Source organism: Haliotis rubra, unplaced genomic scaffold (assembly GCF_003918875.1).
Source record: "Haliotis rubra isolate DU_JTF1 unplaced genomic scaffold, ASM391887v1 Scf140, whole genome shotgun sequence".
Classification (NCBI taxonomy): Eukaryota; Metazoa; Mollusca; class Gastropoda; order Lepetellida; family Haliotidae; genus Haliotis; species Haliotis rubra.
This window is the reverse complement of record NW_025765337.1, coordinates 650,070-677,640: the sequence shown is the minus strand read 5'-3', so window position 1 is coordinate 677,640 and position 27,571 is coordinate 650,070. Positions and strand designations below refer to the sequence as shown.

The following is a 27,571-nucleotide window of genomic DNA, read 5'->3' as shown; positions in this document are numbered from 1 at the left end:
GATCTGGGTACTGTGACCAGGTCAGACAGGATCCATGTGTGAGATCTGGGTACTGTGACCAGGTCAGACAGGATCCATGTGTGTGAGATGTGGGTACTGTGACCAGGTCAGACAGGATCCATGTGTGTGAGATGTGGGTACTGTGACCAGGTCAGACAGGATCCATGTGTGAGATGTGGGTACTGTGACCAGGTCAGACAGGATCCATGTGTGTGAGATCTGGGTACTGTGACCAGGTCAGACAGGATCCATGTGTGTGAAATCTGGGAAATGTGACCAGGTCAGACAGGATCCATGTGTGAGATGTGGGTACTGTGACCAGGTCAGACAAGATCCATGTGTGTGAGATCTGGGTACTGTGACCAGGTCAGACAGGATCCATGTGTGTGAGATGTGGGTACTGTGACCAGGTCAGACAGGATCCATGTGTGAGATGTGGGTACTGTGACCAGGTCAGACAGGATCCATGTGTGTGAGATGTGGGTACTGTGACCAGGTCAGACAGGATCCATGTGTGTGAGATCTGGGTACTGTGACCAGGTCAGACAGGATCCATGTGTGTGAGATGTGGGTACTGTGACCAGGTCAGACAGGAGCCATGTGTGTGAGATCTGGGTACTGTGACCAGGTCAGACAGGATCCATGTGTGTGAGATGTGGGTACTGTGACCAGGTCAGACAGGATCCATGTGAGATGTGGGTACTGTGACCAGGTCAGACAGGATTCATGTGTGAGATCTGGGTACTGTGACCAGGTCAGACAGGATCCATGTGTGAGATCTGGGTACTGTGACCAGGTCAGACAGGATCCATGTGTGTGAGATGTGGGTACTGTGACCAGGTCAGACAGGATCCTTGTGTGAGATCTGGGTACTGTGACCAGGTCAGACAGGATCCTGGGTACTGTGACCAGGTCAGACAGGATCCATGTGTGAGATCTGGGTACTGTGACCAGGTCAGACAGGATCCATGTGTGAGATCTGGGTACTGTGACCAGGTCAGACAGGATCCATGTGTGAGATCTGGGTACTGTGACCAGGTCAGACAGGATCCATGTGTGAGATCTGGGTACTGTGACCAGGTCAGACAGGATCCATGTGTGAGATCTGGGTACTGTGACCAGGTCAGACAGGATCCATGTGAGATCTGGGTACTGTGACCAGGTCAGACAGGATCCATGTGTGAGATCTGGGTACTGTGACCAGGTCAGACAGGATCCATGTGTGAGATCTGGGTACTGTGACCAGGTCAGACAGGATCCATGTGTGAGATCTGGGTACTGTGACCAGGTCAGACAGGATCCATGTGTGAGATCTGGGTACTGTGACCAGGTCAGACAGGATCCATGTGTGAGATCTGGGTACTGTGACCAGGTCAGACAGGATCCATGTGTGAGATCTGGGTACTGTGACCAGGGCAGACAGGATCCATATGTGTGAGATGTGGGTACTGTGACCAGGGCAGACAGGATCCATGTGTGTGAGATGTGGGTACTGTGACCAGGGCAGACAGGATCCTTGTGTGAGATCTGGGCATCATGTTTCAAGACAAACTGTATGATTAAGTGAATGTGTTCTGTGTTGCCATGTTTACACCAGTTATGTTTCTGAAGTGTTTACTATACAAGTTATCAGTGTCACAGCTCAGTGTATGGTTTCCGTTTCAGTATTATTTTCTGTTGAATACATGTATGATGTTATCCCAATAATTTCACTCTCTGTGAATGATTGTATATACAGAACTATTTATTATTATTATTGAATGTTTGTATGTAACAACATGAAATAAACTCAACATATGAACCATCAACCAGGTCTGTTTTTGTCATGACTGCGATATTACAAGTTGACCAAATTGATCTTGATTTGGTAGGGTGGATACATGTTGTACAGGGACTGTAAACAAGGTCCGAGAACATGACATTTTACTCTATGCCCACAGCTGACTGATGTCCTATTAGATGCTGATATGTGAGTGACAGTCCAGGATTGAAAGGTTTTGCTATCATATCATAACTCCATTCAGTAGAAATGACAAAAATGAAGAAAACGATAGTTTGGATTTAAATTTGTATTTTAATCCTTTAATACCCAAGCAGACATCACATTTTCTCTCAGAATCACTCCCAGTATACAGATGCTCATTTACATATGGTGGAGTTTGTACAATCATATCTGTGACTCACAGACACTCTACATAAACAACCATGGATCCTCTACATAAATATCTGTGATTAACAGATGTTCTATTTATATATATATATAATATTTATATATATAGTGATACTCTACACAAATATCTGTGATCCACAGACTCTTGACTTGAATATCAATGATCCCTTCCCATTCTACCCAAATATCTTTCTCAGCTTATGGTATTCTCTGTGCAGGAATAGAACCCAAGATTACACAAGAAAACACCCTGAGAGTAATTTTTCTGCTTTTGATGAAACTGAACATCAGAAAGCCACATTAAGAGAGGCACCACCAGACGCTCCAGTGGCAGCCAAAGGGTCAGATACACTCAAGTGGCAACCAGAGGGTCAGATAAATTCCAGTGGCATCCAGAGAATCAGATATGCTCCAGTTAATCCAGAGGGTCAGATAAATTCCAATGGCAGCCAGAGCATCAGATACACTCCAGTGGCAGCCAGAGCATCAGATACACTCCAGTGGCAGCCAGAGCATCAGATACACATCCCGTGGCAGCCAGAGCATCAGATACGCTCCAGTGGCAGCCAGAGCATCAGATACGCTCCAGTGGCAGCCAGAGCATCAGATACACTCCAGTGGCAGCCAGAGCATCAGATGGCGCGGAGCATCAGTGGCAGCCAGAGCATCAGATACACTCCAGTGGCAGCCAGAGCATCAGATACGCTCCAGTGGCAGCCAGAGCATCAGATATACGCTCCAGTGGCAGCCAGAGCATCAGAGACGTTCCAGTGGCAGCCAGAGCATCAGATACGCTCCAGTGGCAGCCAGAGCATCAGATACGCTCTACAGGCAGCTGGTGTTTTGGAAGCCTATGACGACCGTGACCAACAACTGTCCATAATAAATATTAGTAACTATTATCACACAGACAATGCATAGAGCATTTAAAGCACCTCATGTTTGTCTGACGACTACTCCTTGACAAGGCAGTAGTACCTCAGTCTGTGGTGACCAGATCACCCATTCCGACAAGGAGGAGGAAATAAGTAAAAGCCAACAGCATCTAAAACAACTATGGTTCCTCGGTAGAGTGGCTATCTGACAATAAGTGAGCTATGTTGTTCAGTTTCACCGTAACTTTACATCAGGTGAGATCTGCAGGTAGATCACCCCCTAATACTGCCCCAGTAAAGCACATATCAGTGCTGTTGTCAGGGAGGTAACTAAATGCTACAAAATCCTTGAATGATAGTGAACTAACAACACACTGTAGACTCTGCTGATACACACAAGCTCTGATTTCATTGTAGAATTGAAACAGGAGGAAAACAATCAGATTCTGTTCTTGCAGGTAGAAAACAAACTTTCTATATGTTTTTTTCCCCACACATATTTTCATGCTTTTAACTTGCCTACAATGATGTTTGTTTATAGCAGCATCCAATGTGCCGACTCCATGCAAGATGTTATTTTATATATGCTATAATGTTTCAATAATATTACAAGATTCCTGTTGGATTATTTGGCACATATTTTTCTTATGAATGGTTCTCACTACATCTCTTTCTGAAACCACAGTTTTCAGCTAGCTAGGAATATAAATACTGATGTAGAACTACAGATAAACAAGAAAGATGAACAGAAGATAAACAGAAGTGGTCCAGACTATGCACACACACACACACATTCCTAATCATCAAATTTGAAAACTGACAAAATATGAATCCTTATCATGAGAATCATCAATATTGTTGTATGATAAAAAGCATATGGAATAAAATGCCTTTCCTAAAAAGATCATTTGACATGGATTGGCCAACTATTTCTGAACAGAAGAGTAATGATAGTTAGGTGAAAGCACCACTCAGCACTCACACTTGTAGACTCTCTGCTCTACTGTGAGTGTAATACATCTCATCACCCTAGTATTGCCCCAGTCCCCAGATTGGTAGGTTCTAAGCAGGTGAAACACACACAAATAAATAGACAGCTGTAACAGCTGGTAAAAAACATAGCAAACTTCAAACACAGTCATTGACGGCACTGATATGATTAAATTAAATAGGGGCACATTATGTTGACACTGAAGTGATGAAAGCATCACTGGTTATAGTCTAGGAAGTCTACACCTCCCTCCATCCTGGCAGGAGGCAGTCTAAATGTACATATATACAGGGTTCATGTGGCACTCGACATCACAATGTCATACATACCAGTCCCCATCACAGCCATGAAGACAACTATCATGATGTAGTTAGGTGTGTAGGTATATTTAATGAGGCCATACCTTCACACAAGTTCTGACAAACATGCTACACAGCATCCGCTGACTGAGACATCCAGTCAGAGTCAGTACTGCCTTACACTCTGTGAGAGGAGCCAGTACTGCCTTACACTCTGTGAGAGGAGCCAGTACACCTTAGTTGGTACATTCACATCCATCTTTGCCAAATATGTAAGAGTTGTCATTGCACAAAGTACTAGAAGCCATGTGTGTGGAGGGTGGTTCAGGTAGCCAGAAGACCAGCAGCAGCTGCTGTGAGGATAGGACTAAAGGTCAACCAAGTATCGGCTCCAGACACAGCTTTGCTTCCAGAAACATTGATGAAATAATCTGTTGGTTTACTGATAGCCTGATGTAACACGATAGAGTTCTGCTCTACAGGTGAATGGTATGAAAGCCCACATCAAATGATGGCTGAACACAGTAATGCCCCTTGGATCAACTCTTCATAAATGCAGAGGCAATAGGGCATCATTCCCATTAATTCTTGAATAGTCCTCCTTGGCACTAAGATGATAACACCCTTCATCATTTCACGTGTACAATATTATGATGAATCCTGGTTTGAATTTGCAGGAGTGTAGATAGGCGTTATCTCGCTGTAAACCTGGTGTATGGAACACCATGAGATCCATGTGTTGTCTAGTTTAAGTGGAAGCCTTTCTCCTTGGTGGCATCCAACAGTCTTTCTCGGAGGATGCACTCAGAGGAGTACTCTGGGAGCTTCAGGTAGTGGACGCAGGTGTTCACAGAGGGGTAGCTGCTGTCGTTGCCATCGACCTTGCGCACAACTGTCAGTCGGGGGTGCAGGTTAGCAAGGCCTCCTGGTGGAAGTGAGGAGCAGCCGGTGGTGAACTGAAGGAAAGCTTTACGTTCATCCGCTGTTAGTCCAAGCAGGACGATTACCAACCTCTGGAAGCCAGGGCTGGAAGAGATAACAAGTCAACATAAACTTTCCATTCAAAAACTTTGTGAAATCTACAAAAACTGCCATAGTCTGGGGATGTAGCAAGAAAGCATGGGAGATCACTGAAGAACACCACCTGTGCATGTGACTCACCTCTCCAAGGTGTATGAGACTCACCTCTCCTGGATGTATGTGACTCACCTCTCCCGGGTGTATGTGACTCACCTCTCCAAGGTGTATGTGACTCACCTCTCCCAGGTGTATGTGACTCACCTCTCCCGGGTGTATGTGACTCACCTCTCCAAGGTGTATGTGACTCACCTCTCCCGGGTGTATGTGACTCACCTCTCCCGGGTGTATGTGACTCACCTCTCCCGGGTGCAAGAGACTCACCTCTCCCGGGTGTATGTGACTCACCTCTCACGGGTGTATGTGAATCACCTCTCCAAGGTGTATGTGACTCACCTCTCCCGGGTGCATGTGACTCACCTCTCCAAGGTGTATGAGACTCACCTCTCCCGGGTGTATGTGACTCACCTCTCCCGGGTGTATGAGACTCACCTCTGACGGCTGTATGTGACTCACCTCCCCTGGATGTATGAGACTCACCTCTCCCGGGTGTATGTGACTCACCTCTCCCGGGTGTATGTGACGGGTGTATGAGACTCACTCTCCCGGGCGGGTGTATGTGACTCACCTCTCCCGGGTGTATGTGACTCGCCTCTCCCGGGTGTATGTGACTCACCTCTCCCGGGTGTATGAGACTCGCCTCTCCCGGGTGTATGTGACTCACCTCTCCCGGGTGTATGTGACTCACCTCTCCTGGGTGCATGTGACTCGCCTCTCCCGGGTGTATGTGACTCACCTCTCCCAGGTGTATGAGACTCACCTCTCCCGGGTGTATGTGACTCACCTCTCCCGGGTGTATGTGACTCACCTCTCCCGGGTGCATGTGACTCGCCTCTCCCGGGTGTATGTGACTCACCTCTCCCGGGTGTATGAGACTCACCTCTCCCGGGTGTATGTGACTCACCTCTCCCGGGTGTATGAGACTCACTTCTAGCGGGTGTATGTGACTCACCTCTCCCGGGTGTATGTGACTCACCTCTCCCGGGTGTATGTGACTCACCTCTCCTGGGTGTATGTGACTCACCTCTCCCGGGTGTATGTGACTCACCTCTCAGGGTGTAGCCCATCATGGGCTCGGTGTATGTGACTCACCTCTCACAGGTGTAGCCCAGCTTGGGCTCGGTGTATGTGACTCACCTCTTACGGGTGTAGCCCAGCTTGGGCTCGGTGTATGTGACACCTCTCACAGGTGTAGCCCAGCTTGGGCTCGGTGTATGTGACTCAACTCTCACTTGTGTATCCCAGCTTGGGCTCGGTGTATGTGACTCACCTCTCACGGGTGTAGCCCAGCTTAGGCTCGGTGTATGTGACTCACTTCTCACAGGTGTAGCCCAGCTTGGGCTCGGTGTATGTGACTCACCTCTCACGGGTGTAGCCCAGCTTGGGCTCGGTGTATGTAATAATGTCCTCCCTGGTCCAGCAGGGGGCCTGGTCACCACATAGCAGACTGCCAAGCTCTGTCGGGCTGAAGGAGTGCAGCTTCTCCATTGGGAACACCAAGTTAAACCCAGCTGAAACACACAGTTGGGCTTCTTAGACAAAGGTATGACCTGTACTGTGCCTGCTTGTAGTACATCATCAGTCACTATTGAATTCATGAGTGACTTTGTGTTATACTGCTGTATATAGCATTCAGTCAGTAGTATCACAGAGATTGGGCATAAAGTTGGAGAAAAGTCAAAACTGATACAAGGTCTTTCAGTCTGTTTGGGTTATGAATTAAAGAACTTGAAATAGGGATAAGAGCACAAAAAATAAATAATACAAATGGTCCTGAAACCTGATCCCCATGGGATCTGAAATCTGACAATTTATGATCAATCACGGAAAAAGGTGTTGAAGAAACTATCATGTAATATTGGAAATTTTAATATAATTTGTGTATTTATATACTTATCCCATCTCACGACTTGCACCTCTCTCTCTTGCTTCGACTTTTAATGGAATGACTGTAAACTTTTTTTCATAGGCCTCCTTGTCCATTCGCCCATGCACTCCATGCTGCTCTCCTTAATTAGCTTCCTAGTTCCTAATAAAGCTTGCAGCATGCTCCACTAATTGCCCACGTGATTACCTTGAATGATCATTCTCATTTTGGAGCCAACGTTGTATCTGAGTAGTGGGGAGGCCGGGCGGGCATCCATCGCGTGAGATAGGATAAGTATATAAATATACAATTTATATTAACATTTCCAAATTTTTAAACTTATCCTATCTCACGACTTGCACTTATCCCACAGTTGGACGGCGGGCCGCAGATTACCCTTTTGTCTGGAAAGTGCGAACAGATGGTCTTGGAGCTGTGTGGACTGATGACAACCGTAGATAGCGATGTACAAGGGAGGCCTGTTACGCATGCACGCAACTCCTATGCTTATAGTGGGTTCTCCAGAACCCCTTGGCTTACTAAGCACAACGACTCCCAGGGAGATGGGTGCTCCTGAGCGGTGTGGTGTTCGGCCGCAACCTTGTACAAGACAAGGGACGCAAGTCGGCCTCGCCTCACCACGATTTACAAGGTACCCCCGTAAATAAAGTCTTGCGACTAGAATCGGGCCAGCCCCTGCTTCAAGAAGGCCCCCCAGACACCGACCGAGGCGGGTGAAAGAGAAACACAACTCGGCATCTCCAAGGTTTAACGTTCAGTTCCGGGCAGCATCAAATTGACCCTCACTCCTTTGCCTAAGTTTAGTCAAAGGATGTGCTCGGCAAGTTTGGAGGCAGAACGCAATGAAATCCACTGTGTCACAAGTGTCACACTTCACTGATGTAATTGCTCCATGGAGTAGAGGTCAGTAAGCGTGAATGTCGAACACCTCTGCATAGTCATACTGATTGTGCCTCAGGTCTGTAGGGCCATGCTAGGTGGCCGCATTCCGATGCCTTGGTATGGAGGCCAAGTGAAGTAGTTCAACTTTTATTCAGTATATACAAGGAAGCAGTAACGCGAATGCGGAACCGTCCCTCATCTGCGTTCTTGGGCCAATGTAAGCTGCTGAGCCAGTACAAGAGGTCCGAACTGGTGTAGTCCCTGGACATCCGTGACATACAGGTCTCGCAGGTAATGTGAAGAGAAGACTGTATCAGAACGCCAGAAGCAACCTTCCATGATAGCAGTCAAGGAGCAGTTGCTATGGAGGGCCATAGTCGAGGCTAGTGCATTTTGAGGCCGTGATAACGGGTAGATCAGCAACTGAAAGGTCTGGGGCAGTAACTCCCACTCTGTCGGGGACGGGCGGTTGGATAGGGACAAGGCATCAGCGATCACATTTTTTAACCCGGGAATGTGTCTGGCTCTGGCTACGATGTAGAGTGAGTCGATGAGATGGAGGAACCTGATCGCCCATTGTAGCAGATTCACCGAGCCTGTCGAGCCTAGATGATTTATATACCAAACCACTGTCGAATTGTCTGATTGGATCAACAGACTGGTTGATTGAAGCTCTGTTGCCCAATGTGAGATGGCTTGAATTACCGCCTTGAATTCCAACTCGTGTATATGAAGTACCTCTTCGTCGGATGACCACAGCCCAGCCACTTGGTGGTCGAGCTCCCCAACCCATGAGGGATGCTTCGACGAATAGGTGATGAGTCGGTGCAAAGGGCATCATAGGCCGTGGACAATGAGAGGTAGAACGATTATATCTGGGATCAGAGAATCCGTTCTTAATTCTTTTCAGGCTCTTGAAACCATCATTTAGTGTACTGGATAATTTCAGAATACAAGGTCGAGGTGGTAGGGTAATGGTAGACCAATCCCGGTTCCTAAGAGTATAAGAGTGATCCAGGTCATCTGCTGAAGTACTCAAGGGAAGTTGGAGCTTCTCAACAATCCAAAGGAGTACCTGAGGTGTCTCAACTGCTGCAAAGCTACCCCTAGGGGTAGATAACTCAGAGTGAGCGGGAGATGCAGGCATGGCTATTTAGACTGGATCAATCTCAGGAGGTGGACCAGATGAAGAGCCAGGAGCTACCGAAGCCGGGTGGGCTGGAGCAGAAGGTTGTATTTGGTTCCAGGCTGAGGTTATGGCCCTGAACATCATATTTAGATCCGGAGTCGCTGTAGGAGTGGGATTGTTATCAGGTTCCCATGACTCAGCGATGATCCTAGAGTGAGTCGAAGGATTCTCAGAGCGTGTAGACGGAACATCGTAAGAGACGGTATCAGTGCAATGATCACCCAAACGTCGGTAAGAGGAACTGTATCGAGATCTCGACGTGGTAAGTACCGAAGTAGGTTGGTTAGCCGGTGATCTGGATTCCCTAGTATGGCTAGGTGATCCGGTATGATATGAAGAACTAGTCCGGGTCGCTGTAGTTCTAGTTGGTGATCTGGTTCTGATTGGAGCTCAGCTTCGACCATCTGAATAGGATCGGGCCATGAGATGTGGATCTGTACTATGATCCCGATTGGTCAATGGCTCTGTAAGGTGATCTAGATCGTATAGGTGACCTGGGTTGGTAAGATGATCTGGATTTGTAAAATGATCTGGATCGATTCGATGCACTAACTGGAAACTGTGATCGTGATCTGGATCGAACAGGTGATCTGGTTTGCAGTTGCGATCTGGCTTGATTTGGTGATCTGGATCGGTTAGGTGATCTACTTTGATGTTGTGATCTGGATCGGTTCGGTGATCTGGATCGGTCTGGCGATCTACTTTTCGATGTTGTGATCTGGATCGGTTAGGTGACCTAGATCGGTCTGGTGATCTGATTCGAAGTTGTGATCTGGATCCATTCGGTGATCTGGATCGGTCTGATGATCTACTTCGATGTTGTGATCTGGATTGGCTAGGTGATCTGGATCGGTCCGGTGATCTGATTCGAAGTTGTGATCTGGACCTGTTTGGTGATCTGGAACAGTTAGGTGATCTGGATTGATCAGGTGATCTGTATCGTGACTGTGATCTGGATCTATCCGGTGATCTTGATCGGCACGGTGATCTAGATCGGGTTTGTGACGGTGATCTGGATCGTGAAGGTGATCTAGAATGATGTGGCGATCTGGATCGGCGATTAGGTGACGAAACCTGAAGTGTTGATTAATGATGAACGTCCCCTGGCGACGCTGTTGTAGCCAGCTCCGTCCGGTACAATGAACTGTGGGGAGACAGTGAGCTGGTTTAACGCAGTTGGCCAGGCTCCAAACAAACTGAGACAGTCGAGGGGATATGTACCGATGATCTGGATGATGACAGTGTCGATCTAAGGTCCCCTGGTAGTGTAGATGAGACAGGCAACAATGAATTATCGATCAGAATCACCCGCGAGTGATCTGACGCTATGGAAGGAGGTGATTGATGCGTATGTAATAGGTGCCAATCGTCCTCAGATAAGTAAGATTCTGATGAAGCGTCCATAAAATCCTCTTGAACCACAGACGTCGCTCTCTTTGCGTGAATGTACGATATTCTGTCGCTGTAACTTGATACGCTTGGCGGGAGTGGGATCAGATTCTGTTGATTCCCTGTCCCTATCTGCGATTCTCCAGGAGCAAACACGAAGGTAGGCCTTAAAATCCTCATCTTTGAGTGAATTACACTTGCCACATCTTTTGTTCCAGTTTGTCCAATACAGTCACTGCAAGACGAGTGAGGGTCCAGGGACAAATAATTCGTCTTGCATTGAGCACAAACTTTCCTTTTCCTTGACTGATTATCTGTTTCCCCATGATGTTAGGGTGAAATAATGTCCCTAATATACAGCACGTCCACACAGTTGTGCGACAAGAAAGAGAATGATCATTCAAGGTAATCACGTGGAGGCCTATGGAAAAAAGTTTACAGTCGTTCCACTAAAAGTCGAAGCAAGAGAGAGAGGTGCAAGTCATGAGATAGGATAAGTTTAAAAAATTTGTTCTATTTTCACGCTTCACACTGAGGGGTGACAAAGGGCTGGTTGAACACAAACGTCAGGTTTCAGGACCATGTGTCTTATGTTTTGTGCACTTATCCCTATTTGGAGATATTTAATCATTCACCGTTCTCATTTGAACCCAAACGGACTGTAGATGTTTACCACATCAATGAAAGCCACAAGTCTGGTGCAGACAAACCCAGACTGATGATTACAGTGACTCCAGTAACCAATCATGGGCTTCAGGCACACCCGTGGGATGCAAACACAGCAGCACCGAAAACATGTATTCCTCTTATGTCACTTCAATTAAGGTACTCATATATGAGAAATGTGATAAAAGTATCACTTATTTTACACCATGACATGACGTTTTTCCACGAGTACCAATACCTCTGAATGCATCCATCTGCCTCCTGATGCCATTGTTGAAGCAGAAGTCGGTGACAAGCTCGATGTACTCCTCGATGTTATCCAGTGAGACATCCTGCAGGAAGAATGCAAGTTTAGACTTCAATACTCAATATATGATGCACCTATAAGATCCTGAATTCTGAATGTCAACTGTTTCTTCTCAAACTATTGCTGTGAAGTCGAGAACTTCATAACATACTAACTCACCTCATTTTCTCCATTGTGCTTGAGATCATACGCAGTGTAGCCATAGACCTTAGAGGATGGGTTGAACTGGAAGGTCAAGCTGCAACAGACATGAAAATATACTTGTTCACTGACAGTTCGATAAAAGGGATCCACCTACCCTACATCCATCTACTGGAGTGATCCACCTACCCTACATCCATCTACTGGAGTGATCCACCTACCCTACATCCACCTACTGCAGTGATCCACCTACCCTACATCGATCTACTGGAGTGATCCTACATCCATCTACTGGAGTGATCCACCAAACATACATCCATCTACTGGAGTGATCCACCAACACTACATCCATCTACTGGAGTGATCCACCTACCCTACATCCACCTACTGGAGTGATCCACCTACCTACATCCATCTACTGGAGTGATCCACCTACCCTACATCCATCTACTGGAGTGATCCACCTACCCTACATCCATCTACTGGAGTGATCCACCTACCCTACATCCATCTACTGGAGTGATCCACCAACACTACATCCATCTACTGGAGTGATCCACCTACCTACCCTACACCTACATCCACCTACTGGAGTGATCCAGCTACTCTACTACATCCACCTACTGGAGGATCCACCTACTGGAGGTGATAACCTACCTAACTACATCCACCTACTGGAGTGATCCATACATACATCTACCTACATCCATCTACTGGAGTGATCTACCATCTACTCCTACATCCATCTACTGGAGTGATCTCCATCTGGAGTGACCCTACATCCATCTACTGGAGTGATCCACCAACACTACATCCCATCTACTGGGTGAACCACTCTACCCTACATCCACCAAATGGAGTGATCCACCTACCCTACATCCACCTACTGGAGTGATCCACCTACCCTACATCCACCTACTGGAGGTCCATCCATCTGTCCTACATCCATCTACTGGAGTGATCCACCAACACTACATCCATCTACTGGAGTGATCCACCACTGGAGGATCCTACATCCACCTACTGGAGTGATCCACCACATCCATCTACTGGAGTGATCCACCTACATCTACATCCATCTACTGGAGGATCCACCTACCCTACATCCACCTACTGGAGTGATCCAGTGCTACATCCTACACCCTCCACCAAATGGAGTGGATCCATCCATCCTACTGGAGTGATCCACCCACCCTACATCCATCTACTGGAGTGATCCACCTGCCCTCTACATCCATCTACTGGAGTGATCCACAACACTCCTACATCCACCTACTGGAGTGATCCACCTACTCTACATCCACCTACATCCATCTCCACCTCATGGTGATCCACCCACTGGGAGGATCCACCTACACTACTGGAGTGATCCACCTACATCCCTACATCCACCATCTACATCTACTGGAGTGATCCACCTACCCTACATCCACCTACTGTGATCCACCTACCCTACATCCATCTACATCCACCACTACATTCATCTACTGGAGTGATCCACCTACATTTACCTACTGCAGTGATCCACCCTACATCCATCTCCAGTGATCCACCCACCTCCTACATCCACTGGAGTGATCCACCCTGTCCTACATCCATCTACTGGAGTGATCCACCCACTCTACATCCACCTACTGGAGTGATCCACCAACACTACATCCATCTACTGGAGTGAACCACCTACCCTACATCCACCAAATGGAGTGATCCACCTACCCTACATCCACCTACTTGAGCGATCCACCTACCCTACATCCACCTACTGGAGTGATCCACCTGCCCTACATCCATCTACTGGAGTGATCCACCAACACTACATTCATCTACTGGAGTGATCCACCTACCCTACATCCACCTACTGCAGTGATCCACCTACTCTACATCCATCTACTTGAGTGATCCACCTACCCTACATCCACCTCCTTGAGTGATCCACCTACCCTACATCCACCTACTGGAGTCACCCATCTGCCCTACATCCATCTACTGGAGTGACCCATCTGCCCTACATTCATCTACTGGAGTGACCCATCTGCCCTACATCCATCTACTGGAGTGATCCACCAACACTACATCCATCTACTGGAGTGATCCACCACCACTTCATCCACCAAATGGAGTGATCCACCTACCCTACATCCACCTACTGGAGCGATCCACCTACCCTACATCCACCTACTGGAGCGATCCACCTGCCCTACATCCATCTACTGGAGTGATCCACCAACACTACATTCATCTACTGGAGTGATCCACCTACCCTACATTTACCTACTGCAGTGATCCACCTACCCTACATCCACCTATTCCAGTGATCCACCTACCCTACATCCACCTACTGCAGTGATCCACCTACCCTACATCCATCTACTGGAGTGATCCACCTACCCTACATCCACCTACTGGAGTGATCCACCTACTCTACATCCATCTACTGGAGTGATCCACCAACACTACATCCACCTACTGGAGTGATCCACCTACCCTACATCCACCTACTGGAGTGATCCACATACCCTACATCCACCTACTGGAGTGATCTACCTACCCTACATCCATCTACTGGAGTGATCCACCTACCTACATCCATCTACTGGAGTGATCCACCTACCGTACATCCACCTACTGGAGTGACCGGCCTACCCTACATCCATCTACTGGAGTGATCCACCTACCCTACATTCACCTACTGGAGTGACCAACCTACCCTACATCCACCTACTCCAGTGACCCATCTACTCCAGTGATCCACCTATTCCAGTGATCCACCTACCCTAGATCTTCTAGTCTGACTGCCATGGAAGGGTCAGCTGGGTTAGGCAAGGCAAGTTCCTCCAGAAGGATGTTCTTCTGGTCCTCTGACAGCGACTTGTCCTTCAGGATCCTTTGCTTCTTTGCTGACAGGTCACGCAGCTGCCTCAGGAAGGATGCCCTGTGTGGGTTGACAATCTCAAAGTCCTCCTCTGTCAGGATGCCAGCAAACCAGGGTGTGAGGAGATTGTGGCGAGACTTGGGTTGTTCCATCTTCATCTCCTTCTCTATCTCCTCGATGCTGGTGATCATGTCGCTGCTCTCGCTGTGCCACGACTCCAGCATGTTGCCGTAGCCCTTCTGGGAGAGGTCGTGATACTGCTGGGCAATGTTGTGCCCCACCTCGCCCATACACATTAGCTTCAGGAAGGGGGCGGGACAGGGGCAGGTCAATCAGCCGGTTGTCCTGCAGACACTTGGCTAGGAGGGTACCCAGGAAAAAGAAGATTCTTTCCACTCGATCCATGTCTGCACTGTCTTGAGGCAGTGCAGCAGGGAACAGTCCCCCAATTCTCTGTACATAATAGCCTGGCGGGCGTACACCATGACCAATATCAACCTGAAAGGAAAAGAAATATCTAGAGACATTACAACATGAAACTTAACCCAGCAATGTCAAAAGTAAGCAGTTTTTTAATCATTAGACCTTGGTTCCCGCTTCTTTATTCTGGAGATTATATCTGTCTAAACAAATGTAAAATAACATGCATGTGATTAGTACTTTTCACACTTCAGCAGTAAATCATCAAAACATCTTCCAACCTTATCACACACAGAATGTTATCCATCCGATGAATCAGTCAACTGATCATCTTTCCTCAGTTCTTATGTGAGAATTATCATTGTTCAAATGTGAACTGACAGTAAAATGTTGCTGCACATCTCAACACAACATGCAGATGATGATCCAGATGAGTCTTACCTCTCGTTCTGAAGTATCGACAATATCATCATCACTCAACCACAGGCCCAGGGACTTCCTCTGCATCTCCGCGGCAACCAGAGCATAGAACTCAAGTGTCGGTCCTAGACCAGTTCCTTCTTCACCCTCAAACTCAATCTGAAACAGTCAGTGTTATGCACAAATATGCCTTACAGTAATGGTGGACAAATCTTAACAGATCATCAGCGGAAACAGCCGAGAGTCAAAGCACCTTAGGTAAGTAATCTCCTGGACACCTGGAGTTGTTTCTACAACTGAGGACAAGATTTGATGTACGATGACCATTCAGATCCTTACTCAGTTGATGAATGCCATCAAGTGCTTATTTTCTTACCTCAAGCACAGCCTTCCTCTTGCCGTGGTGCTTCATGACCTGCATAGCCCACTCCAGGAGCTGCTCCCCACGTGGAACCTTGATCCTCTCGTGCTTCAGCCTCCCCACACGGAACTCATGGCCGTCATCTCTGCGAGGCAGCGGGCCACGGTTCCGCTCTATACTGGCATCACGTTTGTTCTGCAGCCACACGATTGCTCTACAACAAATTCACATCAAGAATGTGAGTCAGTTTTGTTCTGGCTTTATGTATGTGAACAAGCATTGTCAATAAGGTGACATAATCCCCCGTCGCAAATATTATCAAATCAAACTTAAAAAGTAATGAAAGTTTAAGATGAAGTTAAATGTCAACAAAAACATGACCAGTCAACCTATCTTGATATCTTGCTCTTTAGTTGTTCAAACACACAAATATTTTCAAGAATGACTTTGACCTTGACATGAATGTCATAGTGTATGAAATATGCAAAAATGGTACTAAAGCTATTGCTTATTGAAAAACATTCAAGAGAAGTCTTGAAAGTCTATGAAGAAAATCCAGTGAATTCAGGTTAACATGTTGAAATCTTCAAAGTGTCGCAGTGACCTTGAAAATTATGTGAAGGTCACCAAAATTGACTGGGCCCTGAGCCTTCATTAGATGATGCTTGGTGTCAAATATGACCAAAATCCAGAGAATGGCTTCTGCGATATCTTGCTGACTTACTTAACATGCAATTTAACACTGAAATCTTCAAAGTGTCTTTGTGACCTTGAAAATTAAGTGAAGGTCACCAAAATCGACTGGGCCTTGCACTTTCCCTATATGAAGCTTGGCGTTATATATGAAGAAAGTCCAGTGAATGGTTCTTGAGATATCTCGCTGACCATCTTAACATGCAGGTTAACATACTGAAATCTTCAAAGTGACACTGTGACCTTGAAAATTAAGCGAAGGTCACCAAAATCGACTGGGCCCTGCGCCTTTCCTGGATGAAGCTTGGCGTCATATATGAAGAAACTCCAGTGAATGGTTCTTGAGGTATTTCCCTGACAAGCATAACATGCCAGTTAATATGCTGAAATCTTCAAAGTGTCGCCATGACCTTGAAAATTATGTGAAGGTCACCAAAATCGACTGGGTCCTGCGCCTTCCCTAGATAGAGCTTGGTGTTGAATATGAATAAAATCTAGTCAATGGTTGAAATTCTTCAAAGTGAACAGTTCTTGAGATATCTCACTGACAAGAGTAAAACGTTAAAGTCCCCTCGTGACCTTGGAATGAAGGTCAAGGTCACCAAAACCTGACTAAGACCTTTCTTATACTGTGATGAACCTAGGTACCAAGTATGAAAGAATCTAGTCAAAGGTTCTTAAGATATTCCAATTCGTACGTACGGCCGTCCGGAGCCTAATACTAAACGTGCGCCGGGGGATAATAATTACATGTGGACCAGTGACTCAAAACAAAAAGAATCCACGAGTCCCAATACCTCTGAATGGATCCAAAGATTCATGGGGCATGAAAACAGCCAAAGTCCACAGCCTGTCCCTTTCTGGGGAACACCAGAAATAAGGGTCACACACAGAAATCATGTGTGGAATCTAACCCAGCTCTTCCACAAGACAAGGTAAAGCTTGAAGCACTAGGCTACCCCATCAGTCTTACACTCTCATGACATCAGTGCGGAGGAACCATGTGTTGAATCTAACCCAGCTCTTCCACATGACAAGGTAAAGCTTGAAGCACTAGGCTACCCCATCAGTCTTACACTCTCATGACATCAGTGCGGAGGAACCATGTGTTGAATCTAACCCAGCTCTTCCACATGACAAGGTAAAGCTTGAAGCACTAGGCTACCCCATCAGTCTTACACTCTCATGACATCACTGTGGAGGAACCATGTGTGGAATCTAACCCAGCTCTTCCACATGACAAGGATATCATCAACTTGCAGAATGAATTATCAGTGCTAGATATAACTTAGTGAGTTCTCATACATATATCAATCTTGAAACATTTAATCTGCAGATATAATTAAGCTACCTAGAGGTGCCAAATGCTGTACAGGTGAAGTAGAGCTGCCTCGTCTCGAAGGGGAACAGCATGGGGCACCATCGTGTGAGATGCTCACACCACTCTGGCAAGGCGTGACTGGCTAGCACCAGGGGATCCTGAACAGAGACAGTTGAAGTTTTATAGCAGAAGGTCACACAGCTAGTTTACTTGTACTTCAAGGTAAATTTATCAAGCAGGAAACTCTTGTTGAATAAGCAAGCTATCTAATTAATCTAGAATATCTAGTCAATCATTCTACATGACTTTGGTAACATGAAGGATACACCCACTCACCTGAATTTGTTGCACAACCTTGTTAGTGATCTTCTTGCTGATAAACTCATCAGCTGGAATGTTTAACTGAACCTCGCTGTTGTCTGTGAGAAGAAAATCAACCATCACTATATACACCATTCTGTTCCCAACATTTACTGTTTCACTACCATATTAGATGTTAACTTTTCTTCTTAGACCACAACATCCCAACTCTTACTGGGCATGGCCTGCTCCATGGTTGTACAATCGATGTGAACTTACCATACCTCTCACTGGGCGTGGCCTGCTCTATGGTTGTACAATTGATGTGAACTTACCATTCCTCTTACTGGGCATGGCCTGCTCTATGGTTGTACAATTGATGTGAACTTACCATTCCTCTTACTGAGCGTGGCCTGCTCTATGGTTGTACAATTGATGTGAACTTACCATTCCTCTTACTGGGCATGGCCTGCTCTATGGTTGTACAACCGATGTGAACTTACCATTCCTCTTACTGGGTGTGGCCTGCTCTATGGTTGTACAATTGATGTGAACTTACCACTCTCTTACTGGGTGTGGCCTGCTCTATGGTTGTACAATTGATGTGAACTTACCATTCCTCTTACTGGGTGTGGCCTGCTCTATGGTTGTACAATTGATGTGAACTTACCATTCCTCTTACTGGGTGTGGCCTGCTCCATGGTTGTACAATTGATGTGAACTTACCATTCCTCTTACTGGGTGTGGCCTGCTCCATGGTGATGGCAAACAGTCGCTGTAGCAGGTTAAGGACATGGTCGACGGTGCAGCTGGTGATGTCACCGGCGCGAGGCAGATCCCAGTCAAGCAGACTCTGCCGCAGCACCCCAAACTTGTCAACTGGGGAGGACGTCTGAAACAAGGAGATGGGCTAGCTTGCATTTTCAGTTGTTGATAAAACTGGACAGAAAAAGGAAATAGGAACAATATTTGCTGCAAAAGGGTCCCACAGTGACGGCCCAACCATCTGCTTGGGTGATGAAGGAGAGAAAGGGGAGGCTACCTGTGGGGGAGTGATATTATGATCGCTTCAGAGAATTTGAAGGGATTCAAGTTTCCACTTAACCGTCGAAAGGAGAAGGGAGATAAGCAATAAGCTTGAGTCAGGATAAGGAAAAATTACAATTACAATTTGGAGGGTTGTTTACAACAATAACTAGGTGCTGGTTGTGATAATGATTATATCTTTTGACACAAAAACGGCTCTAGATGCAAATAGTGAAGAAAACATGTCAGAAATAAAGTAGAAGTTATCAGCATTCTGTGACTGAAATATTGTTTGTGTTAATTCAGACTGTTAGGATTTCGTAATAAAAAGGGCATGGCTACATCAGGAAGACTTACCTTGCTTCCCTTGTCAGAGTCTTTCTCCTCATCCTCCTTCAGCTCCTTGTAGATGATCCTGGACAAACAAAGCATCGGAATGTCAGAAGGGTTGTGAAATCAGTACACATTTAGTTACAATAGTGTCCATCCCTACAAAAACATCACACTGTGCAGAGACGTATGTTGTGTCCAACATGTTTAAATGTATGTTGTTACATTTAGCACTTGGCAATCATCCATATGACAGCTGGATATAACATCCACAGATGTCATGTACAACAGCCAGTGATGTCTAGACATACTGACACATCATCAACCAAACACATTCTAGGATAAGTTGCCATTTACAACAAGGACCTGTTCCTGGAGACCTATTCTGTCACTGTAAGAACTGACAGACTAGAAATGTTTGTGTGCACCCTGCAGAGAAGAAATGTTTGTGTGCACCCTGCAGAGTAGAGATGTTTCTGAGCACCCTAAAGAGTAGACATGTTTGTGTGCACCCTGCAGAGAGAGTAGACATGTTTGTGTGCACCCTGCAGAGTAGACATGTTTGTGTGCACCCTGCAGAGAGAGTAGAGATGTTTGTGTGCACCCTGCAGAGTAGAGATGTTTGTGTGCACCCTGCAGAGTAGAGATGTTTGTGAGCACCCTGCTGAGTAGAGATGTTTGTGTGCAAGAGTAGACATGTTTGTGTGCACCCTGCAGAGTAGACATGTTTGTGTGCACCCTGCAGAGTAGAGATGTTTGTGTGCACCCTGCAGAGTAGAGATGTTTGTGTGCACCCTGCAGAGTAGACATGTTTGTGTGCACCCTGCAGAGTAGAGATGTTTGTGTGCACCCTGCAGAGTAGAGATGTTTGTGTGCACCCTGCAGAGTAGAGATGTTTGTGTGCAGTAGTAGACATGTTTGTGTGCACCCTGCAGAGTAGACATGTTTGTGTGCACCCTACAGAGTAGACATGTTTGTGTGCACCCTGCAGAGAGAGTAGACATGTTTGTGTGCACCCTACAGAGTAGACATGTTTGTGTGCACCCTGCAGAGAGAGTAGAGATGTTTGTGTGCACCCTGCAGAGTAGAGATGTTTGTGTGCACCCTGCAGAGTAGAGATGTTTGTGAGCACCCTGCTGAGTAGAGATGTTTGTGTGCACCCTGCTGAGTAGACATGTTTGAGTGCACCCTGCTGAGTAGACATGTTTGTGTGCACCCTGCAGAGTAGACATGTTTGTGTGCACCCTGCAGAGTAGAGATGTTTGTGTGCACCCTGCAGAGTAGAGATGTTTGTGTGCACCCTGCAGAGTAGACATGTTTGTGTGCACCCTGCAGAGTAGACATGTTTGTGTGCACCCTGCAGAGTAGAGATGTTTGTGTGCACCCTGCAGAGTAGAGATGTCTGTGTGCACCCTGAAGAGTAGAGATGTTTGTGTGCATCCTGCAGAGTAGAGATGTCTGTGTGCACCCTGCAGAGTAGAGATGTCTGTGTGCACCCTGAAGAGTAGAGATGTTTGTGTGCATCCTGCAGAGTAGAGATGTCTGTGTGCACCCTGCAGAGTAGAGATGTCTGTGTGCACCCTGCAGAGTAGAGATGTTTGTGTGCACCCTGCAGAGTAGAGATGTTTGTGTTCTCTGTCGAGATGATTGTACATGCATCTCCTATCATGCAGTTCTGACACTTACGTGTATGTGGGTTCCCAGATCCTCTTCAGCCGCTCGTTGCGTCCGGCATGAGAGCCTAGTGTCAGGAGGTGTTGTACGTATTTGAAGACACAAGACCCAGCATCAGCCAACAAGAACTCTTCGTCGTTCATCTGGAAAATCAACATCAGTGTTACTACATTCATCTAGGAAACCCAACAGCAGATGAATCTAAATTCAATTACAATAGATTCATCTTGGGAAATGTTTAAGATACATAAGTTTCATGAGAACAACATGAGTGTTTGCCAGGTGGCAGGTCCTACAGATTTAGTGCTGTGATTGATCTCCTGTATCCACACTTACCCCTGGTAGACAGGGAGCTCGGAGAGCCAGCACAAGTCGGGGCTGAGCCACCATCTCCCTCTGTTCCCCTGCTCCATTATCTACAGCACCTGCAGACACAACATCATCATGAGACGCACCTGGACATGTCATTGTCATACAGTACTCCTCACCACTATCACACATACCCCACATTATCTACAGCACCTGCAAACACAACATCATCATGAGACGCACCTGGACATGTCATTGTCATACAGTACTCCTCACCACTATCACACATACCCCACATTATCTACAGCACATGCAGACACAACATCATCATGAGACGCACCTGGACATGTCATTGTCATACAGTACTCCTCACCACTATCACATATACCCCACATTATCTACAGCACATGCAGACACAACATCATCATGAGACGCACCTGGACATGCCATTATCTACAGCACCTGCAGACACAACATCATCATGAGATGCAGCTGGACACCCCATTGTCTACAGCAACTGCAGACACAACATCATCATGAGACGCACCTGGACATGCCATTATCTACAGCACCTGCAGACACAACATCATCATGAGATGCAGCTGGACATGCCATTGTCATACAGTACTCCTCACCACTATCACATATACCCCACATTATCTACAGCACCTGAAGACACAAGTCACAAGCTGATATTTGACTATGGGCATGCACCCAACAACACGTGGAAACATAAAGCAACTCACCAGGAGCAGGGATCTCAAAGTCCTGAGTTTGGTTGACGTTTGTCCGCCCTGGGCGGGGATCAAAAGCAGGAATCAGAGCGGAGAATTGACGCTTGAGAACAAACTCATCGTCCCAAGTCCGTCTATCACGGGTGTCCAGCTCATCTTCCTCCTGCATAAACATGTCACATGTAACTTACATCTTACATTTGTAACACAGACCAACTGACTGACACCTTACACCTGTAACCCACTGACACACACCTTACACCTGTAACCCACTGACAGACACCTTACACCTGTAACCCACTGACAAACACCTTACACCTGTAACCCATTGACACACACCTTACACCTGTAACCCGCTGACACACACCTTACACCTCTAACCCAATGACACACACCTTACACCTGTAACCCACACCTCACACCTGTACTGACTGACTGACTGACTGACTGACTGACTGACTGAGTTTAGTTTTACGCTGCTTTTAGCAATATTCCAGCAATATCACGGCGGGGGACACCAGAAATGGGCCTAACACATTGTGCCCATGTGGGGAATCGAACCCGGGTCTTTGGCGTGACAAGCCAACGCTTTAACCACTAGGCTACCCATCCGCCCCCCTCACACCTGTAACCCACTGACACACACCTGTAACCAACTGACACACACCTCACACCTGTAACCCACTGACACACCTTACACCCTGTAACCTAGTGACACACACCTTACACCTGTAACCCACTGACAGACACCTTACACCTGTAACCTAGTGACACACACCTCACACCTGTAACCCACTGACACACACCTTACACCTGTAACCCACTGACACACACCTGTAACTCACTGACACACACCTCACACCTGTAACCCAATGACACACACCTTACACCTGTAACCTAGTGACACACACCTTACACCTGCAACCCATTGAGAGACAACTTACACCTGTAATCTAGTGACACACACCTTACACCTGTAACCCACTGACACACACTGTAAACCTCTAACCATCTTACACACACCTTACACATGTGTAACACAGACCAACTGACTGACACCTTACACCTGTAACCCACTGAGAGAAAACGTACACCTCTAGCCCACTGACACACACTTTACACCTCTAACCCACTGACAGACACCTTACACCTCTAACCCACTGACAAACACCTTACACCTGTAACCCATTGACACACACCTTACACCTCTAACCCGCTGACACACACCTTACACCTCTAACCCAATGACACACACCTTACACCTGTAACCCACACCTCACACCTGTACTGACTGACTGACTGAGTTTAGTTTTACGCTGCTTTTAGCAATATTCCAGCAATATCACGGCGGGGGACACCAGAAATGGGCCTAACACATTGTGCCCATGTGGGGAATCGAACCCGGGTCTTTGGCGTGACAAGCCAACGCTTTAACCACTAGGCTACCCATCCGCCCCCCTCACACCTGTAACCCACTGACACACACCTGTAACCAACTGACACACACCTCACACCTGTAACCCACTGACACACCTTACACCCTGTAACCTAGTGACACACACCTTACACCTGTAACCCACTGACAGACACCTTACACCTGTAACCTAGTGACACACACCTCACATCTGTAACCCACTGACACACACCTTACACCTGTAACCCACTGACACACACCTGTAACTCACTGACACACACCTCACACCTGTAACCCAATGACACACCTTACACCTGTAACCTAGTGACACACACCTTACACCTGCAACCCATTGAGAGACAACTTACACCTGTAATCTAGTGACACACACCTTACACCTGTAACCCACTGACACACACTGTAAACCTCTAACCATCTTACACACACCTTACACATGTGTAACACAGACCAACTGACTGACACCTTACACCTGTAACCCACTGAGAGAAAACGTACACCTCTAGCCCACTGACACACACTTTACACCTCTAACCCACTGACAGACACCTTACACATGTAACCCACTGACAGACACCTTACACCTGTAACCCACTGACACACACCTTACACCCTGTAACCTAGTGACACACACCTTACACCTCTAACCCACTGACACACACCTTACACCTCTAACCCACTGACAGACACCTCACACCTGTAACCCACTGACACACACCTTACATCTGTTACCCACTGACACACACCTTACACCTGTAACCCACTGACACACACCTTACACCTGTAACCCACTGACAGACACCTCACACCTGTAACCCACTGACAGACACCTTACACCTGTAACCTAGTGACACACACTTTACACCTGTAACCCACTGACACACACTTTACAGCTGTAACCCACACCTTACACCTGTAACCTAGTGACACACACCTGTAACCCACTGACACACACCTTACACCTGTAACCCACTGACAGACAACTCACACCTGTAACCCACTGACACACACCTTACACCTGTAACCTAGTGACACACACTTTATACCTGTAACCCACTGACACACACCTTACACCTGTAACCCACTGACAGACACCTTACACATGTAACCCACTGACACACACCTAACACCTCTAACCCACTGACACACACCTTACACCTGTAACCCACTGACACACACCTTACACCTGTAACCCACTGACACACCTTACACCTCTAACCCACTGACAGACACCTTACACCTGTAACCCACTGACACACACCTTACACCTCTAACCCACTGACAGACACCATACACCTGTAACCTAGTGACACACACCTTACACCTCTAACCCACTGACAGACACCTTACACCTGTAACCTACTGACAGACACCTTACACCTGTAACCTACTGACACACAACTTCCACTACTATAAACAAGTATGAAATTCAAGCAACCTTATAAAGGACAGCTAGAATGGTTCAATGGACATACCAAAACATCATCATAGTCCTCGTCATCTTCATTTTCATCCTCATTCTCATCATCATCATCATCCGGTTCCGGCAGCTCCTCGTCATCCTCTAGTTCAGCCAGGAGTGTCGTTGCCCGGCAGCTGTCCAGGAACTCATTATCACTCTCACTGGAGGTGGACGTGAGGCTGCGAGTGAGGGCCTGGCTGAGTGACGTCACATTGGCCATAGTCTGTGTGGTGGTCAGTGTGTTGGACGTCTGACCCGCAGAGGAAGTAAGGCTGGGGTAGCTTTGGGCAGCACTGAGGAGATTGCCTAGGTCAACAGCAGAGTGATAGGACAGATACATTCTCCAGATCAAACAGCGTACAACAGCAGATGGTAGGCAAGTGACAGCTATATTTACACTGTTGTAGCAGCACTGCCTCAGGGTTTGGGCTGGACACACAGATGTGGGTATCCAACAAGCTATGAGCTGTAGCCTATATTTCCATGTAAATAGATTAGATTTGGTCTTAGCTAAACAAATCGCATTTAAGTATAACATTCCTTCATAGTGATAATTTTTCATTTTGTGGAGCATGTTCCACCTACACAACAACAGAGCTTCACTTACTGGGAGAATTGGACAGTGCCAGTCGGACCAGACTGCTGGCATTGGCATTGCGGACGATGTTGCTGCCACTTCCTCCAGAGAGATTGCGGCGTGCCGCAGCAGCAAACGTGTCAAGGAGGCTAGCTGTCTGCTCCATGCTGGTGGGTAGGTTGGGAACGCTGACGCTCATCAGGTTTGTAGGGGAGCTGCGTGTCTGGGAATCTGCCTTCTTGGCTGCCTCATTCTTTGCCTGCTTCTCTCGGTTGGCATTGGAAAGGTGGTGGACCTCCTTCACTCCCCCCACGGCTCCCCGCACTGGCTCCTGGGCCACCTCCATCTCACATGCTGTGTCCATCAACCCACACTCACTGTTGCCTGACGTGTCTTCGCTACCCCTATGCACCACCACCACCGGATCATTTGTCAGAGTTCTATCAGAAGATTCATCAGCCTGGTCGACTGTCACCATGACAATAGCATCCGAGCTGGCTCGATTTACCATACTCTCTGCAACATTCTCAGCAGCCTGCAATAAAAACATTTCATGAAGACAAAGGACACAATTTGGCCCGGTAGCCTGAGTCGGTTTGCCTTATAATGAAATTTTCTGACTAAAATTCATATTTTATACTTATCCTGACTCATGCTTTTTGCTTATGATAGTGGAACACTTGAATCCTTTTTTGAAGCTCCCTTCAAAAAAGCAGATGTAAAATCACTCACCTAAGGTTGCCTCCCTTTACTGTTTAGGCGCCAAAATCAGTCACATGATCAGCCATGCTTGCCACTCTCTCCATTTATGAGCTCGACACCCGGATTTATAGGAAAATCCAGAGTGCCATGAGGGGAGATTGGGAAGGCTGACCTCATGAGTCAGGATAAGTATAAAATATCAATTTTAGTGAGAAAATTACATATTTTTCCTTATCCTGACTCATGCTTTTTGCCTGTAGAATCCGACAGAACCTGTGGTGGGTCAGGCCACTTCTGGATTCATAGGTTGCTGATTTATGTCCGGCTGGGGGTGGAACACTCCAATCGTTCCGAACCCGTCCATCAGCGTCTAAATCCTCTGGCACCTCTGGGTGCTCGGCCTCTTCTGGGGTTATGACCTCTTCCGGGATTACGGTTGGGCGACGAAAAGAGTCTCTGCCTCCTTTGGAGTTGCCAAACTTCTTTTCCCTGGCTCTCGGTATCCCCGCAAATTTCGACTTGCCAGAGTAGCGTTGTGACGTCTGACGAATAACACTGGCTAGTGTGTGATGGACTTGATCATCATCACCTCCCTTGACTCTTTTGTAACTTCTTTGGCTACGTCATCACTTTCCCCTGCGAAGATGGGCGATGCTGACCACTGCTCACTCCAGTTGCAGGGATTCAAGTGCCTTTTCCAGCTATCATGAGGTGCAAGAAGAAGGAAACAAGCAAAAAAGCATGAGTCAGGATAAGGAACAATTTAAAGTATCGACAAGACTGAAGAATCTGAACAGGGTCCACATACAAAATCAATATTGGCTGGTAAATGTTTCAGGCCAAGTTGCAGCCCACAAACATTTCCTATCTTCATTGCTCACACTATCATCCATCACTGACAACAGAGAGCAATACTAGGAAACAACCAATTAGTATCTACCAACTTGTTTACATACAAATCTAACAATCCCAAATAGGGCAACATGCCAGTTTCTTGTTCACCA

At 46.8% G+C, this 27,571-nt stretch overlaps 1 protein-coding gene across 1 annotated transcript in view; it reads right to left on the bottom strand.

Annotated features, from left to right (window-relative positions):
- Positions 1–4,772: 4,772 nt before the first annotated feature.
- Positions 4,773–27,571, bottom strand: part of LOC124268836 (E3 ubiquitin-protein ligase HECTD1-like) — an 89,511-nt gene continuing 66,712 nt past the window's right edge. Inside the window, 17 exon segments of the mRNA XM_046703853.1 lie at positions 4,773–5,361; positions 6,833–6,983; positions 11,725–11,818; positions 11,953–12,031; positions 14,708–15,117; positions 15,119–15,304; positions 15,668–15,805; positions 16,023–16,221; positions 18,052–18,179; positions 18,358–18,440; positions 19,048–19,213; positions 19,705–19,762; positions 21,364–21,494; positions 21,688–21,776; positions 22,407–22,557; positions 25,302–25,594; positions 25,896–26,400. Of these exon segments, the coding sequence (XP_046559809.1) occupies positions 5,079–5,361; positions 6,833–6,983; positions 11,725–11,818; positions 11,953–12,031; positions 14,708–15,117; positions 15,119–15,304; positions 15,668–15,805; positions 16,023–16,221; positions 18,052–18,179; positions 18,358–18,440; positions 19,048–19,213; positions 19,705–19,762; positions 21,364–21,494; positions 21,688–21,776; positions 22,407–22,557; positions 25,302–25,594; positions 25,896–26,400 (3,144 nt within the window). The 3' untranslated portion in view covers positions 4,773–5,078.